The 16,354-nt window shown below is 41.5% G+C and overlaps 1 protein-coding gene across 17 annotated transcripts in view; it reads right to left on the minus strand.

Annotated features, from left to right (window-relative positions):
• Dgki (diacylglycerol kinase, iota) overlaps positions 1-16,354 on the minus strand; it is a 463,575-nt gene that overhangs the window by 147,931 nt on the left and 299,290 nt on the right. For 11 of the 17 annotated variants that reach the window (XM_006506259.4, XM_006506258.4, XM_030255453.1 and 8 more), the window contains 2 exons: positions 14,731-14,930; positions 9,548-9,610 (listed from right to left, as the gene is read on the minus strand). In XM_006506259.4, coding sequence (XP_006506322.1) covers positions 9,548-9,610; positions 14,731-14,930 — 263 coding nt within the window. The remainder of the gene's footprint in view (positions 1-9,547; positions 9,611-14,730; positions 14,931-16,354) is intronic. The other 6 variants (XM_011241385.3, XM_017321628.2, XM_017321629.2 and 3 more) reach the window with 1 other exon arrangement.

The following is a 16,354-nucleotide window of genomic DNA, read 5'->3' on the forward strand; positions in this document are numbered from 1 at the left end:
TTCCCAAATTTCACAATGTCCCCCAAATCCCTGTCAACTTGACATATCTCTGCTGTGGCCAATCAGGCTCCGATTCCAGCTTCTCCTGATAGAAGCCATGCTATATAGAAAAACTGAAACCATGACTTTGTGTTTACTGAATAGTTTTAAGATTGAATTTTATTTGTTTGTTTTTCCTTTTTACAATACAGGATAATCAAATCCGGGCTCCTGTAAATGCTAGGTCTATACTCGCCCACTGAGCTACATCCAAACCTAAATTATTTCTATAGTTTAAAAATTATATTTGTTAGGGCCAGCAATATGGCTCGGTAAGGAGTAAAGACACCTGCTGCGAAGCCTGACCACCTGGCTCTGTTCCTGGAACCCATGTTGTGAAAGGAAAAAAGAAATCAATTCCCACCATGCCCTCTGATTTGTGTGATTGTACATATGCACAATAACCCTCAAAATAAATAGGTAATGCAAAAAAATATCAAATAATTTCACTACAAAATACGCATAAAGTATTCTCACTCCTTTTCCCCAACCCAATAAATAAACTTAGAGCATGTATAATTCAAAAAACGTTTGAGGACTCTCTCTCTCTTATCCCAAAGATCACTTTGACAGTGGCCCCATATGCCCCATACACCCAAGCCGGCGAAACCATACCCAAATAGGCATCTTGCTCTTGAAGTGAACTCTTACTATAAAAAAGTGCTGAGTCCTAACATTGCTCATTCACCTACATGGGTATGAATAATTCACCTGTAAATATAAATGCTAAAAGCAATGTGATAGAATGCATTGGGCCTTTATATAAGTGTACTGAGCCCTGCACTGGCCTCTGCAATAGGAGACCATAGAAGCCATCCCTCAGTGGAGATGGAAGCGTGACCCTTCCAGCTAAGCCTGATGCTATAGGCAGAAGCATGGCTGTCTTTGTAAACTTTTTCTTATAGCTATACTTGAGATCTGCAGCCTCAAAGAATCAAAACATATAAAATGTGTACATCTGAATTCTTAATAACTCACATCTGCTTTTTGCTTTAAATGCATACCTGGTACAATCTGATTAAAACGCATCACTCGTACACATCCACACACTGCTAATGACCAGAGTTTATACTGATGATGCATTCATCTTAAGGTGGAAGATAGTCCACTTTAAGTACTCTCCTCAAAGCAGATAGCAATAAACTTAATCCTCATTTTACTGACTTACAGTATGTCAGAAAGCAATCTTCCTACCGTTCTCCTCAGTCTTCCCATCTGTGATAGAAACATAATAGTGTTACCCAATGCTGTTATTAAAGTGTTTACACTGGTCACAGAATAAGATGCTTAGCACAGTCTAAGTACATATCACCTCTCTGAGCAAGCACAAGCATCCACGAGGGTTCTTGCAGGCAGTATGGTAAGGCCTTAACTAAGTGTTCCAAGGCAGTACAGTGCCTAGCCTCCTGCTTAGTACCAAGAACCAAAAGTGACCTGTAATTCCAAGACCAATCTTGTGTATGTTTCCTCTTGAGGCAAATTTTAATGAGATTTAAAGTCATACCTTGGATTTACCAGAACAGAACTTCAGGGCTGATGAGAATCCCAAGAATTGACTGCATCTTAAAAACTGTCTTCAAAACAAAATGTGGAAGGATAATGAATCCACGGCCCATGATGTACAGACAAAGGCGGGGCTATCAAGATATTTACATCAGAAACATGAAGCATATGGTTAGCAGGGTCCTGTGCTCTATCTACCTATGCTGTCATGACACCTCCTTGAGAGGAATGAAGTTGAGATAGGGGAGGAGCTCGAGAGGAAACCTGCATTACACAAAGACCAAAGAAGCCTGTTACCTGGGCTGCAGCCTGGGCATTGGTTTGGAAGCAGCCTGGGATAAAGCCAGAGTAATTCTTAGGTGCTTTGCCCTCGTAATTTTCCATTTAGCCAAACTGCCCTATGAACAAGCTGGAAAGAGTCGGGGGAGGAAGAGAAAAGGAAAGGATGGTCGTGGGCCTCCTGGGACGAAGAAGGAGAAACGGGTGAGGACCAGACAGATAACACACAAAATGTTAGCCTCTCGGGAGAGATGGGGAAGTAAGGCTGGCAGTGGGCAAAGCCTGGCAGATTCTTAGAGAACATATAGCTTTGTTTTCAAGATGTAAAACTAATCCTGTGTCACTGTTTCTAGTTTCTTCCAGTTCAATAAACAGAGCAGTTCTCACCTGATCTTTTAAAACAGAAACCTCTAGACCTCTAGGCTCCTTTTTACTTCTGTAGAAGTGATGTAGGTTCACTGAAATTATAAGTATCTAAGATCCTACTGTTCAGATTGTACAAGGATAACAGGAATAGTTAGTTGTGAACGAACAACCTAAACACATTTGGGTTGCCTAGACCGTTTTTCCCCCCTTTGGAGCCAAAAAGTATGATACAAAATTTTTAAATCCATGAATCTGAATCTGGACATTTTCCTGTCCAGACTCTAGAAGCTCAGCTGGCCTGTGAGTACATTTCCATCAAGTGCTTGGTCTGTGGAATCAAACCACAGGTGAGGGGCCCTCCTTTGCACCAGAGGCACACCTCGCAGATCACAGAGACAGCCAGGCAGATGCTCTCAACAGGGCTTGTGTGGCTTCCTGATACCATTCACGATGAAGTAGAGGGATTTATGGAAAGAAAGAAAAGAAAAGGTGGTGTTGTTTAGCAAGCACAGCTTCCATTTTCAAGTCGAATTTTCTAATTACAGGGTCAGGGTCACATCAGCGAGAGAGGCCAATGTTTTATAATACACAGCTCAAGCTTAAGGAAATGTCGGGGAAGTTTTCATGTGGCCAGCTAGAGAAGACAATTACAATGTTCTCTAATGAGCTGCAGAGACTCGCTTCCTTCTCCCCTCCGAGGCACGCAGACATTAAACCGCAGACTTCAGTCATGAAGACTGAAGGTTCTCAGTTCTGTATCTGTACTTTTTCAGCCATGGAACTCTTAAATCCAGCCCCAAATAAAATCTCAGAAATGGCACAGTGACAATATTTCCCCTTCTCGCCTCCAAACTCTTTAACTTTTGCAAAGAAAATCAATTTACTTTTATCCTTTACCAAGAAGCCTTCATTTATCAAAATCAATTTTGCAGAACCGAATCACATTCAGCCTGTGGTCAAATATGACAAGTTACACTATCCTTTCAATATGTGTACTTTCCCTCAGGCGGTAAACAAACCCACATAAGTTAGCACCAAGCAGATCCTGCTTGTGTCTAAATTATAACTTTGGATGGTGTATTATAGTTAACATACATCAGTGGCAGGTAGGATGATGCCCTGCTGTCTGCAGAGATGCTTTGCTGCCCTGAGCTGGGGCATGTGCTGAGTCAGGGAATACGGAAAGACATGGGATGAGGGACCTGTGACAAGCTCCAGGCCTGGTACAGTGGCCCAGTTATCTTACAGAAGGGAGCCTCTCCACCATTTTTTCTCCCTAAATAAAGCAATAAAGCAGCCATAAGGGAACTTTAGAAGGTGAAATCTAGCAACAAATTGGTGAGGAAGACCAAATACAGGCCAACTACACCCCGCTGATGGGCTCCCTCACTGTCCCTTGCCGTAGACCAGAGCTGGACTCCAGCAGTATATGATCTGAAAGTGGATGCCAGACACAGGCAGGGAGATTGCTGAGAGAAAGTCTGGGCTCTGGCTGAGTTCAGGAAAGCAACACCTCAGAATGCTGACTCACTGAGAAAAATAAATCTGTTTTTCTCTTTTAAGGTTTCCTCCCCTTCATCTGCTCACACTTCAGATTTAGGCCATTTTGCAGTACTGGTAGCCAGCATGGCAAAGGTCCTGTGACAGCTAAGATTACTAACACCAAAAACACAATCTCCTTTCTATTCTCAGGAACTGCGATGTCCAGAGGGTGCAATCAACCGTCTTTGCTTCTCTTTCTGTCATAGAAGGAGACGTGGATCATAGGGAATAACTAAAGTTAGGAATAATTCTCTGGTTGAGGACTAAAGAGAGGAGTGACTTTCAAGAGGAAGGGATTCCGAAAGGAGCTTCACTTTGTTTCTATGCAAGGGTCTCTCTCCAGTCTGTGTCTACGTGAATGACAGAGGGCAGACCGTGCCCAGGTCTTATGCTAGAGACACAGTATGGCCTTGCTGTCCAATGGAAGAATTCCAGGAGGCATTTGAATACAGGGTAACAAGTGCAGCCATGACCCTGAGGACAGTCAGAACTTGTGGCCATCATGTCAATTGCCTCCTAATGGGGGGAAGTGGGGAAGTAAAATTCTTTAAGGAACCAGAACAAAAATAAATGAAATGAGCCCAATATGAGCATAAGGGAGGAAGTAATAAAGGGCAAAGTTCAACTATATTTCAAACAGAAAACAATCAGGAAAGTCAGTGTAACCAACAGACAATTTTGGGGTTGGGCGATAAAATAACTCTGCCAAGACTGATGAAAACTTCAAAAGATGCATTGAATTACAAATATCAAGAATAAAAAAAAAAGAACTACGCCTACAGTTGCCACAGAAATAAAAGAGATAAAGAAGTTTTCTTTACAATCCCATCCATATCAATTGCCAACATAGAAGAAATGGACAGATTCTATGGAAATATCAAACAACCATAAAAAATTCACCAAGGTAAAGATAAATGACCTGAATAGTCCTAGAGATTCTAAAATAACTTGGTTTACCACTCAAGGGGTTACTTATTATTTATATCTTCTGAGTATAACTACTTGGCTGTATGCATGTATGCATACCATGTGCTTGCCTTGTGCCCAGGGAGGTCAGAGGAGACGGTTGGGTCCTCTGGAATTAAGAGTCACAGTCAGTTGTGGACCCAGGCCATCTGGAAGAGGATCGTGTGCTACCAACTGTTGACTCTCTCCCTCCAGCTCCTTTGATCTACACGTAAAGGTTGAAAGAAAAAAATCCTAATGCCCAAATGGTTTCACTCACTGGCAAATTCTAACAAACAAATGTCAGAGTCTTTTGAAGAGAGAGAAAAAAAAAAGAAAAACAGCTTTGATAGCTAACACTTCAACAGAAGAAATGTACAACTGGGTTTGGAGAGATGCCGCAGCAGTTCAGAAGACTGGCTGCTTTCCAAAGATCCTGGGTTAGAGTCCTACTACCCATATGGCTGCTCACAACCACCTGTAATACTGATTTCAGAGGACAGGGCACCCACTTCTGGTCTCAACTGGAATACACGTGGTAAACAGACATGCATGCAAACAAACACCCACACATAAATTTAAATAAATGAATAAAGGATCTCAAACAATTAGCTTAACAGTGTAAGCAGCAAGGTTTCCTAAAACCAACAGCAAAGTAAGTGACCACTCTTATTCAATATCATACTAGAAACCCTAGCTGATACATAATGCAAAAGAAATATAGACGTAAGACGTATAGCTTGGAATAAAATAAACCAATCTATCTTAATTGATAAGCTGGATAATGCTATCAAATTAAAACTAAAAAGACGCCTTAAGCTGGGCTACAGGTAAAAGTCAATGCATGAGAGTCCATACTGCCACTGCAGAGAATAACAGTGGCAAAACTGATGGCCACCACCAGAAGCAACAGGACATGAAGAGAACTCCAAATGTCACCCATAGAAAGACAAAAATGGTGAAACCATTCTGAAAACAGTGTTCCATTTGTTCTCGTGCTAAGGAAACCAAATCAACTTGCCATGTGGATCCGAACACCTCATTTCTAGACATTTAACCTAAGGTAGTAGAAACTTTTGTTCAGACAAAATCTACTCCTTAGTGGTTTGAGCCACGTCAACAATCACTTTCAACCAGCAAAATTCCAGGTATCCACTGGATGAGTGGAAACAGTCACAGGGTGGAAGGCAGCTCAAAAACAAAAACCAACAAATGACTGTTCCATATGACAAGTCAGATAGATGTGGAAGGTGTCACGCTCAGTCAAAAATACCAGCTGAGGTGGATCACATATTGTTTGATTCCATCTTTGTGGAATTCTCAAAGGCACAAATCTATGGTGATCTGTGGCTGTTAGATGTTGAGTGGTGAGAGTAACTAATGATATCTGGATGGATTACAGGGTAGTATTATAGAAGAAAACTAGTGACATCAGTGACATAATTTGTGTTCTGGTGATGGTTATATGGTTATACTCTTGCTTTAAAACTCATGGGACTGCACCAGAAGTAACAACTTTGCCACATATTAATTTCAAAGACTGGTAAGAAACACAACCAACTGTGACAAATACGCAGTAAAAAGTTGCTAACACGGAAGTACAGCTCACATCTCTCTGCTTGGAGCCTTGTCATGCTGGATTGTAATTACACTGTAGACAACTCAATTAGGTCTGATGGCGGCGTGCTCATTTCCCAGGGGCAGAAAGGTAGCTTTCTGATCTCAATGTCTTCAATACCCCAGAATATCTGCTGTCTGAAGTAAGCAGTGTTGAAAGTTGAAAATGACGAGTCAAATGTAAACAGATCACAGCATTTCCTTTTTATGCCGGAAAAGCAAGAAGGAAATGCTACCCAATGAAAAGTGGCTACTAACCGATAAAAGAATTCTAGAAACTTTCATTCTGGGGTCCCATATGCTTTTTAGCAGACGCTCAAATGGAACAACTGGATGAAGGATTCAACACCATTATCCACAATTTAAGAACTGCAGCATGTGTGTGCCCTTCAGTGACTACTTTCCTATGAAGAAACTTAATCACATAAAGGATTTTAGTTCCAAGCTACATTGTAGAGAATGTTCATGTGGATATTCTAGACTTAGCGTTGTCTTATTTAGTGAATGGGGAATTAAACAGTTTTGCTTAAAAATCCATAAATTCACACTTACTTCCCTCTCTTACCCTCTTGTTCTTACTCTCCCCTCTCGCCCTCCTTCTCCCCATCCCTTCCCCCCTCTCTCCACGTGGCCATGGCTGGCTTCTACTTCTCTATTCTTCTCCTTCTCTCTGCCTTTCTACAATAAAGGCCTTAAAACCATTTTTAAAATCCATAAATTCGTATGCAGCCATAAAGCCCAAAATATTACACAATACTAGTAACTAGAGAGATGGCTCAGTGGCCAAGAACATATACTGCTTTTATAGAGGACATGAGTTTGCTCCCAGCACCCACTCTGGGATGGCATAAAACTACCTGTAATTCCAGCCTCGGTAGATCCAGTCATCCTCTTCTAGACTCTACAGGCACCTGCACTCATGTGCACAACCCACCCCCTAAAACATAATGTAAAAATAATAAAAATAAATCTTAAACATATTCCACGGTACTGACATTTTGTGTGTGGTTGGATTTTAGCATTACGTCACGACTCCTAACAATCTATGTCTCACGCTCTCATCGCCACAAGTATTCTTGCTCTCCTCAAAAAAGTCACCTGGAAACTAGAGAAAGGGAGGCTTTCCAGGAAAGGGTACTTCAGACCATTTCAAGGAGGCAGCGTTGCTCTAGGAGCAACAGAGAGCCCTCTCCAAAGATCTAAAGAGCATCTATTTAACACAGGTTCTGAAAGAAGAGAAAGCCAAAGATCTCAGTTCAGGGTGTCAGGTCTGGATGGCCGGTGGAGAGGGAGCAAAGCAACGTTAGCAAGCTAAGCATGTCTGGGCCTTCCGAGTAGCATGGGTACAAAAGGCTCAGGCAGTACTGTTCCTGATACAAAGGCACCAAAGGCTCTGCTATGCTTGATCTGTTCTCTGTCTTCTTGCTCTATTTAAGATCAGTCTCCACCCAGCTTTACCAACTTTTATTATACAGATGCTTTAGAGGCATACAGCACCTATGCGCTGTAATAGTATGTCACAGAAATATTTTCATATTAGTGCTACAGTGTTAAAGTAGACACAACTACTGCCTGCTATATTCTGTAGAAACGAATCCCTTCCTGTAGCACATCCTCTCCTGGAATACCAAATCACCAGCCCTACGTCTACACTGTCAACACAGCCCTGCTAGAGAATGGAACTCAACCGCTCTCGCACCCACTTCAGTTGCAGACCTTCTCATTTCTCTGACCTCAGTCCGTGGAGCTACTAAAAGCCTGATCAGATGGCTGACAGCCAGTCTCTGAAGACAAATTTACTAAGGAGCTCACAGAATGGAGAATTTTACCCTGTAAGCAACAGTGGATTGGAAATGAAATACCATTACCTTGTTGGGTATGATTGTTCAATTATAAGGCCTGTGCTCCACACAAGTACTAATGGGTGCTGCTGATCACTAGTTCTTCAGCATAAAACAGTGCATGGTGCTCAGCCAGGGCCAAAAGGGACACTCGTCAGCTAACATATATTTCTAATAAATGTGATCTGTAAGCTGAAAACAAGATTGAGCACTTAAACTTTAGGAAGTACTTCGTAACACCACTAGATTTCAGATTTTACACAGTTCCTTACAGACACATATCTTCCCACTCATTAAGGCCACCAACTCACTATGGCTTAGTAGCTTAGTTTCACAATGCTCTGTCAAGGTCTGTGAATAGGTCTAGAACACAGAGATCCATATGGATATACTGCTAATCACCTTGAGTAGGCTAAGTCTGGAGTGGGATATACACACATCTCGAGTTCAGACAATGAAAACCAAATGAAGCTTTAAAAACTATAACAGGCTCATAGACAGTGAACTCCAATGAGGTGTGACTGATTCTGAAAGCACGAATCAAGGGAGAATTATTTGAAAAAGTGATCACGCTGCTGGGTCTGGAGAAACACTCAGAATCCAGACAGATGGAAGGCCACATGAGTTTAGAAGCCTGGCTGCATGAATTTGAATCTCATTCTATGACCTGTTAGTCTGTGACCTTGAGCATGTATACAGGAGAAAGAGCGCTAGTCCATGTGCACAGTATCATCATGAGAATTACATAGTAGATGCAAGGCACCTAGCATGGTACTTGAAGCATAATAAATGTCAGGTAATATAATATGGAGCAAGGAAAGAAAGATGAATCAGTGTTTAGTGCCCAAAATACTAAAAGAAAAATATCCTAAAAATCCTATTTCCATTTTGTTTATTTCATTTCACCAGATAATTAAAACACCCTGGAGTACATTGAGCTTAAACCACTAATCATGCATAACAATAAATTTCTGCTAACTCAGTGAGAGCTCGTGGTCATTGATCATTGTGTAACAGCTGTGTCTCTTTGGCACAAAAATGAGGTTGGCACATATTGGGGCCATAAGCACTTCCTCAAATATATCTGTAATGGTATTGGTCTAACTGTCCTATCAGACTCTGAAAGCAATGACACTTAGAGTAGATTATTACACCAACCCACACAGCCATGGGCCCTGTAGTATCTCATAAAAAGGCGAAAGTGCAAACGCGCAGTGGGCGGGAACATACAAAGCACAGAGAGCTTCCCTATTGCTCTCTATTTCACATCTAAAAATAGGGGTGTAAGAGCATCTATGATTAGGTGGCTCCCTCATCTGAACAGCAGTCCTGTGGAGGAAAAGGGTGCCGTGGGCAATCCACCCCTGAGGAGAAGTTGGGGAATGAGGGTCAAAACAGAATGGCACTGTACTCACATGGTGAAGGAGCCGGGGGGAGCAGACACTCGCCGCAGGTCCGCAGCTTGCACCTGATGGATGCTAGAGGCGGCAGGGGAATGAGCAGCGAAGACAGAGTCAGCAGGACAGCGTGGACAAACAAGGAACAAGCCGGGGAGAAAAAGAGAGACACACAAAGTTTAAACAGAAATTAAATGAGCGCATCACCCACAGCGATGAAAGAAAAATAAAAAGGAAATCAAGCCAGCCATGGAAATAATCCAGAGAAGCCGGTGATAGCAATGAAGCCAACAGGACACATCGAAGCGGCTAGTTCTGGGCAAGCCACATACTGGAGCGCAGGGCCAAAGCAGGAGGGTGGGCTGAGGGCACAGGACGCGTTGTCAATGGCATCTTTGCTCCAGGACATTTAGGACGACTCAAGGACAGAGGCATAGGCTTCCACATCAGAGTGGGGAAGCAACACACTGACCTCTCCCCGAGGAGGGGAGCCCATGTCATCCTTGCACCTCGTCTTTGAGGTCCCATTCGAGAGCCATCTTGAAAAGAGGGACTCAACAACCTTGAGCTTCCTTCAGCTGAACAGCAAAGGCTTTCTGAGAAGGCCAGAAGTGGTTTTACAGAATTCCTTTCCATTCCTCTGATGACTTAATGTCACTCATCCTCCAGGTACAAACATGAGACCATAAACATCTCTCCTTATTCTTTTGTCATGAGATCGGTCCATAGATACTATTGGAAAGAAGCCATTGTGCAATTTAATAAGCTGACCCCCAAACTCACTCTCACCCTGTACCATCCCCCTTTTTTCTTCTCTCATTTAAACTTCTCTAAGTGCAGAGCAGTACTCCCCAGATTCTCTACCTACTGGGTACATACATTCCCACAGAAGGTCATTCTGTCCATGTTATCTTCAAAGACTCTCTGTTAAAACTAACAGTACTCATCCGTAGCTCAGGATGATGGAACACAGTTGCCCAATTCAAAGTTAGCTAACTAGCACTCTTGCCTTTATACAAAATGTCCGTCCTTCATAACTGCTAGTGAAGTCAAGGGTACTAACCAAAGACTTCCTTCTACACCACTTATCTTAAGCTTCTGATCACCTTCATTGGTTTTTCACGATGCACAGCACAATGAAATACATTTTTTTTTGGCTAGGATATTAGTAAAAAAAAATACTAGACAAAAATCTCTATGACATTTTGTATGGAAAATATTTAGTGGACTGTGTAGACTTGCATGAGCTAATAAAATAAAGTACACTCCCTTGCCAATATCAGTTAGTGAATACATTTTATTTTGTATATTCTAATAAAATTGGGTTATTTTCTGGTAAACATGTTTCCTTCCATAATAAATGTGGTCAGAATGGCATCATGAAGGTCTACTACTTTGTAATCAATCACAGAGACTCCTTCTGATTATTCATGTAATCATATCTAATTGGTTCAATGTCTGTCCTGCACTTGTAGTAAAACATCCTCGAAACATATACTGCATGACCTCTACATTCATGAGGTCTCAAAGATGACAAATTCATGAGGTTTACATAGCTGTTATTCTGTTAATAGTTTCCAAGAAACATAGAAGAAACAGAGGAATAATGAAGTGCACATGAGAGTCACAGATTCAATGTGTGATCTTGTCTCAGAGACAATACTAGGTACAGGGCTTCCTGAGTGGGAAAGCCCAGGGCCTCTGCACAGAGCAGAGCAGAGAGACAAGCAAACAGATGAGGGATGCTCTAGCTGATGTGGTGGAAATAGCACCAAGAGGTACAATAACTGATAGGATCAGCTAGAGGATGGTACTTGGTGGAAGTGATACATGGATTGGGTTCTGCACTGTATGCAAGGCTGGAGGATGAAAGAAGAAAGGGGGACCCCTGTGAGAAGAAAATCCAGAGGCAAAAAGAAGGATGATGATGGAGAAAGGTTGTAGCTCCCCTGGGACAAAGGAGATCAGGATGAAGACTGAAAATATCAAAACCACCAGTGAAGATAAGGAACAGAGGCTTCCCATTTTGGGAATTCTATTTGGTATAGAAAAATCATCTTTCTAAAGAGGGCAGCCTGGTAAACTGGGAAACGAATCAACTGTGAGCGCACATTAGCCATTTCCTAATGAACAAGAGGGACAGTGTGCAGTAAGATCTGAATGATGAACTGAAGGTGGTCTCAAGAAAAGTGCTAGCTGCCTTTAATCCCAGCACTTGGGAGGCAGAGGCAGGTAGATTTCTGAGTTCGAGGCCAGTCTGGTCTACAGAGTGAGTTCCAGAGAAACCCTGTTTCCAAAAAAAAAAAAAAAAAAAAAAAAAAGTGCTAGCTAACCAGCTAGGTGTGGAAGAGTGGAGGTGAGTGAGGTGGCTTCAGGGACAGAAATCCATAATGAATGTGCACGTGGGTGAGGAACAGACTCAACAGATGAGAAGGAAATACAAAGGCAGCTGAGTTAAGGGTCTGGTTCTTAGTGTGTAATCTGAGCTTGCCACAAAACCTCATTAAGGAAAAACTGTCAATTACAGTGTTTGGGGAATAATCTTTAGTTTTGGAAAAGAGCCAAGGCTGAAGTCACAGACCTGAGATTCAACGTCCCAAAGAAAGAGCAGATGTGTGAGACACACCTGCATTCAGGGGAAGAAGAAGAAGAAGCAGTTATTCAGGGAACCAGAGCATTAAAATAGCAAGTCTTCCCAGGTAACAGGGATGAAAAGAGCCCAGTTCCTTAGATGACCCAAGTGGCTACCATCCCTATATTGAGAATACATACACACATGCACACAAAAACATACATAGTTGCACATGCACACACATGTATATATATGCACACACACACACACAAAGACCTGTGCCATTGATATAAAAATTTTATGACACAGGAAAGTAGTTGTCTTCCCCTTGTAGCAAAAAAATTTATACAGGCAAATTGAACCACAGAAACAGTTTTAGTTTATTAAGTAAATAAATAAATGGAGGAAGGAAGGAAGGAGAGGAGAGGAAAGGAAAGCAAGGAAAGGAAAAGGGAGGCGAGAAGAAAGGGAGGCAGAGACATAAAGGAGTAGCTTGACCTTTCAATATCTCTTCCATCTCTCAATGATGGACAAGTCTGAGAGAACCTCAGAGGAAGAAGTTAAATTTGAGAGAGAGAGAGAGAGAGAGAGAGAGAGAGAGAGAGAGAGAGGAAGAGAGAGAGAGAGAGATTGAGGAAGGAGAGGTTTTATGATGATATAGACATAATCTAACTTTAGAAATGAAAAAGGATTAAGGAGAGAGAAAGCCAAGCTTAATGAACAAGTTTGACATGGTAACCAGGTTTATCCCTTTTTCTTCGAAAATGCAGTATCAATACTGATTTTAAATATAGTGCTGAATAATAATTTTATGTGTGTTTTCAATTTTTAGCTCTTTTTTTTTAAAAAAATGAATAGTATGCTCTGACTCCCACTGGATATGGTCCTCTGTGTCACATGAGGCTGATATGTTGGGAACACTTCCCCAGGTAAGAAGTGTCAGAATTTTATTAGATGAGGCTGCTCTTGGACACCTGTACAAGTGAATACAAGAAAAGTGCCATATGCCACACATGCGATGAGGACAAAATAAAACACTATGTGTACTTATTTTGCATGTAAAGGAAGCCAAATGACTCCTAATTAACAGGTTTACATAAAGATGACAAATTCTTTCTTGACAGAGCATAAAAGCTGTTCAAAACTGAACACTTGAAGAGGTTTACTTCTAGGAAGGTCATATTCTCTATTTGAGCGATAGTAAACTTATAGAGCTTAATTCTGTCTCTTCCATCGAGGATCTACAAGTGACATAGGCACCTTGGCCACTGTACAAATTCAGAGGTAGCTTTGTATCCATTGGTTCTTAGGTTTCTGCCAAACCAGTGGGTGATGATTTGACTAACATATCTAGAAGAAATGTGAAGAATCACGTACAGCTGTCGACATCTCGTCTCTTTTTAACATATAAACTCACAATTATGTCTTCAACCTAGAAGAAGGAAAAGGTAGCAAGGACAGAAAGCATCAGCAAACGCGCCAAGAGTTTTGCCAGCTGCCAAAAGGTAAATAAAGCAGGAACTGTCACCTCAGAGTGAATGGAGTAAATGGAAGCTTGAGGAAACAACTAGGCCAATGTTCCAGGAAGTCCAGACTCCAAGAACAGAGGAAGCGGACTTCTCACGCCAGCCTCAAACTTAGAAGCGGATGGCAAAAGCTGAAGTGCCTGGGGAGTGCTGTCTGGTGCTCTTCCTGCGCATATGCTGGCGCCGAGGGAGGTGACAGGAGCTGTGGCACCTGCGTCATCAGTTATTCTGGGAATTTGTGCAGATTCTCACCTTGACTTCATGAACACATGGCAAAGCATGTCCCTTCTTTGCAGGCACCGCCAGGAAGCCAGCCATTCAGTACAATCGGTAACCATGCATCGCAGAAAGCAAACAGGAGGTGCACCTTTGAGGGCCCTCACTGTGACAGAGAACAACCTGAGGCCCTGAAGTGACCTTAGGCATAGAGGCATGATATCTAGAAGATACTCAAAAAAAAAAAAAATGACCCAAATCCTCTTCCCTCTCCAGCTACTTCTTCAAACCCGAGCAGACAATTAAGTCACCAATTAAAATACACTAGAAAATGAACATCTATCCGATATTACCTAATCTTTACTGCCTTGCCTTGGATCAGTTTATTAAAACACCTAAATAAAAAAGGAAAGAGCATAGAAAGGAAGGGATAGTATGTGTTTAGAAGTAGGCACAATGAGTTGAATTCAGTCTGAACAGTAGATGCTGCCTTGGAAGGCAAAACTGGGTTGATTCATCAGAGGACACAGGACTCCAAATTGGAAAGGTGGGGAGAGGGACCACATACTGACAGGCAGGAAAGAATGCCTCTATAAACCACACTAAATATTAAAACTAGTTCATCTGAACACCCCAAAATAATTATCCAAGTAGAATCATCTATTTTACATATAGCAAAATTTACCAAATAGAAGGTCAAATAACTTTAAGATAAATAAAGTGAGATTGCACATGTTCCCATGAGAGCCATCAAGGAAGGGCATGTGGTTCCTTCTTGATTTTTTCTCTCTCCTTTCTAACACAGTGAGGTCCCCAGAGCATGCGCATACTCTGTCATCTGCTTTCCAGTGTCTCCATGTCACCCAGGAAGGCAAGCACAGACTCACTCATTGAGCAAAGGCATCGAGGTTCTCCGCTTGCTCTTCTGTACCATGTTGGCCTGATTCCTCAAGGAGATCCGAATCATAGCAGGTGCCAACCGACATGGCTCCCCGTCCACTTGCATGGGAATGGACTTGTAAGTCAGAAGCATCACTTCCCGACACTGGTGCAGCCTTTCTCCGTGCCCCCCAACTTGCAGGGCAGCCTGTCCAAGGAAGGAGAAGAGGAACCAAGAGTCAATGACTAAAACTTCAGGAAGCCACATCCAGATCTATTGCAGATACCCAACAGCCTTTGATAGCATCCGTAACACTCATTAGCCAACAAGAGCTTGAAGACATCATAGCTACAAATAAATTCAATGTGGAAAGCTACTGAGGAAGTGTATCATGTATTCGCAGCGATAGCTACTGTCCATTTTACACAGTATGAATGTAAATACAGCTGTGCCAGGAAAAAGAGGAATGCATGTTTATGTATCTTTCATGTTGAGGTTGCATGCTATACAGGGCATGTGGAAGTCAGGGGACAGCTTGCAGGAATGGATTTTCTCCTTCCAGCATGTAGGTCCCACTGGTAGAACTGTCAGGCTTGGCAGCATGTGCCTTTATCTGTTGAGCCATCTTGACAGACCTCATGCAAGATTAATTAATACAAAGGGTTGTGTGTGTGTGTGTGTGTGTGTGTGTGTGTGTGTGTGTGTGTGTGTGTGTGTTATCTATTCTCTTCAAGTAACTGATATCAGCATAACAATGAAATAAAAAATGCAAAGCACATAGTTCACCAATTTCAAAATTGCATTTACTAATGCTTGTTCACAGCCTAGAACTTGGACAAAACTTTTCTTTCTACTTAAACCTCTTCAAACTATTTCAAATTTGTTTCAGTAAGTGAAAGTGATAAAAAATAAAGAAAGAAAATTAGGTTTTTCAATTTAAGACATTCTGGAAACCTGAAAATCTCACATCTAATGCTATTATACTTATGAAATCAATTCTGTAACTAATTTAGAAAAACAAAGCCCCAAATATAATTAGAATAGGGTGAACAAAGAAAAAAAGGAAAATGGTTATTTTGCTATTCTTACTAGACAAAGAATTAAAATACTTTTTAAAAACATGTCATTAAATTACTGGTGTCTGCATACCAGTGGGGATAACCAATGGAAATATACAGAGAAAATTCATCTTTCTGGAGACAAGACCTTGTGAACTTCACAATATAATTTATTGAGTAAATAATGGATTATTTAGTCAAGGGCATTAGAAATAGTTGTCAGTACATGTAGAAAAATATAATCAATGTAATACACCATATCGTACACAAAGAAGAATGAATATATATATACATATATATACATATATATAATTACATATATATTTCTCAAGCTAAAGAGGAAGCAAATAATTATATCTCTACTGTTTGGAATATTGGTGGTGGTGGTGATGATGTTTTTATTGTTTCTTTTTATCAAAAGAAGATGTTAGTCTTCAGTTAATCTGACCTGGAATCCTCCTCGATCTTCCGGCTTCAGCCTCTTCAGGACAGAACTGCACTACCACAGTGAGCACTACAGTTTGGTTCTTGAATGTTCTCTGAGGGCAGATGTGTTAAATGTTTGCTCTCCAG

The sequence above is a fragment of the Mus musculus genome, chromosome 6, assembly GCF_000001635.26.
Source record: "Mus musculus strain C57BL/6J chromosome 6, GRCm38.p6 C57BL/6J".
Classification (NCBI taxonomy): domain Eukaryota; kingdom Metazoa; phylum Chordata; class Mammalia; order Rodentia; family Muridae; genus Mus; species Mus musculus.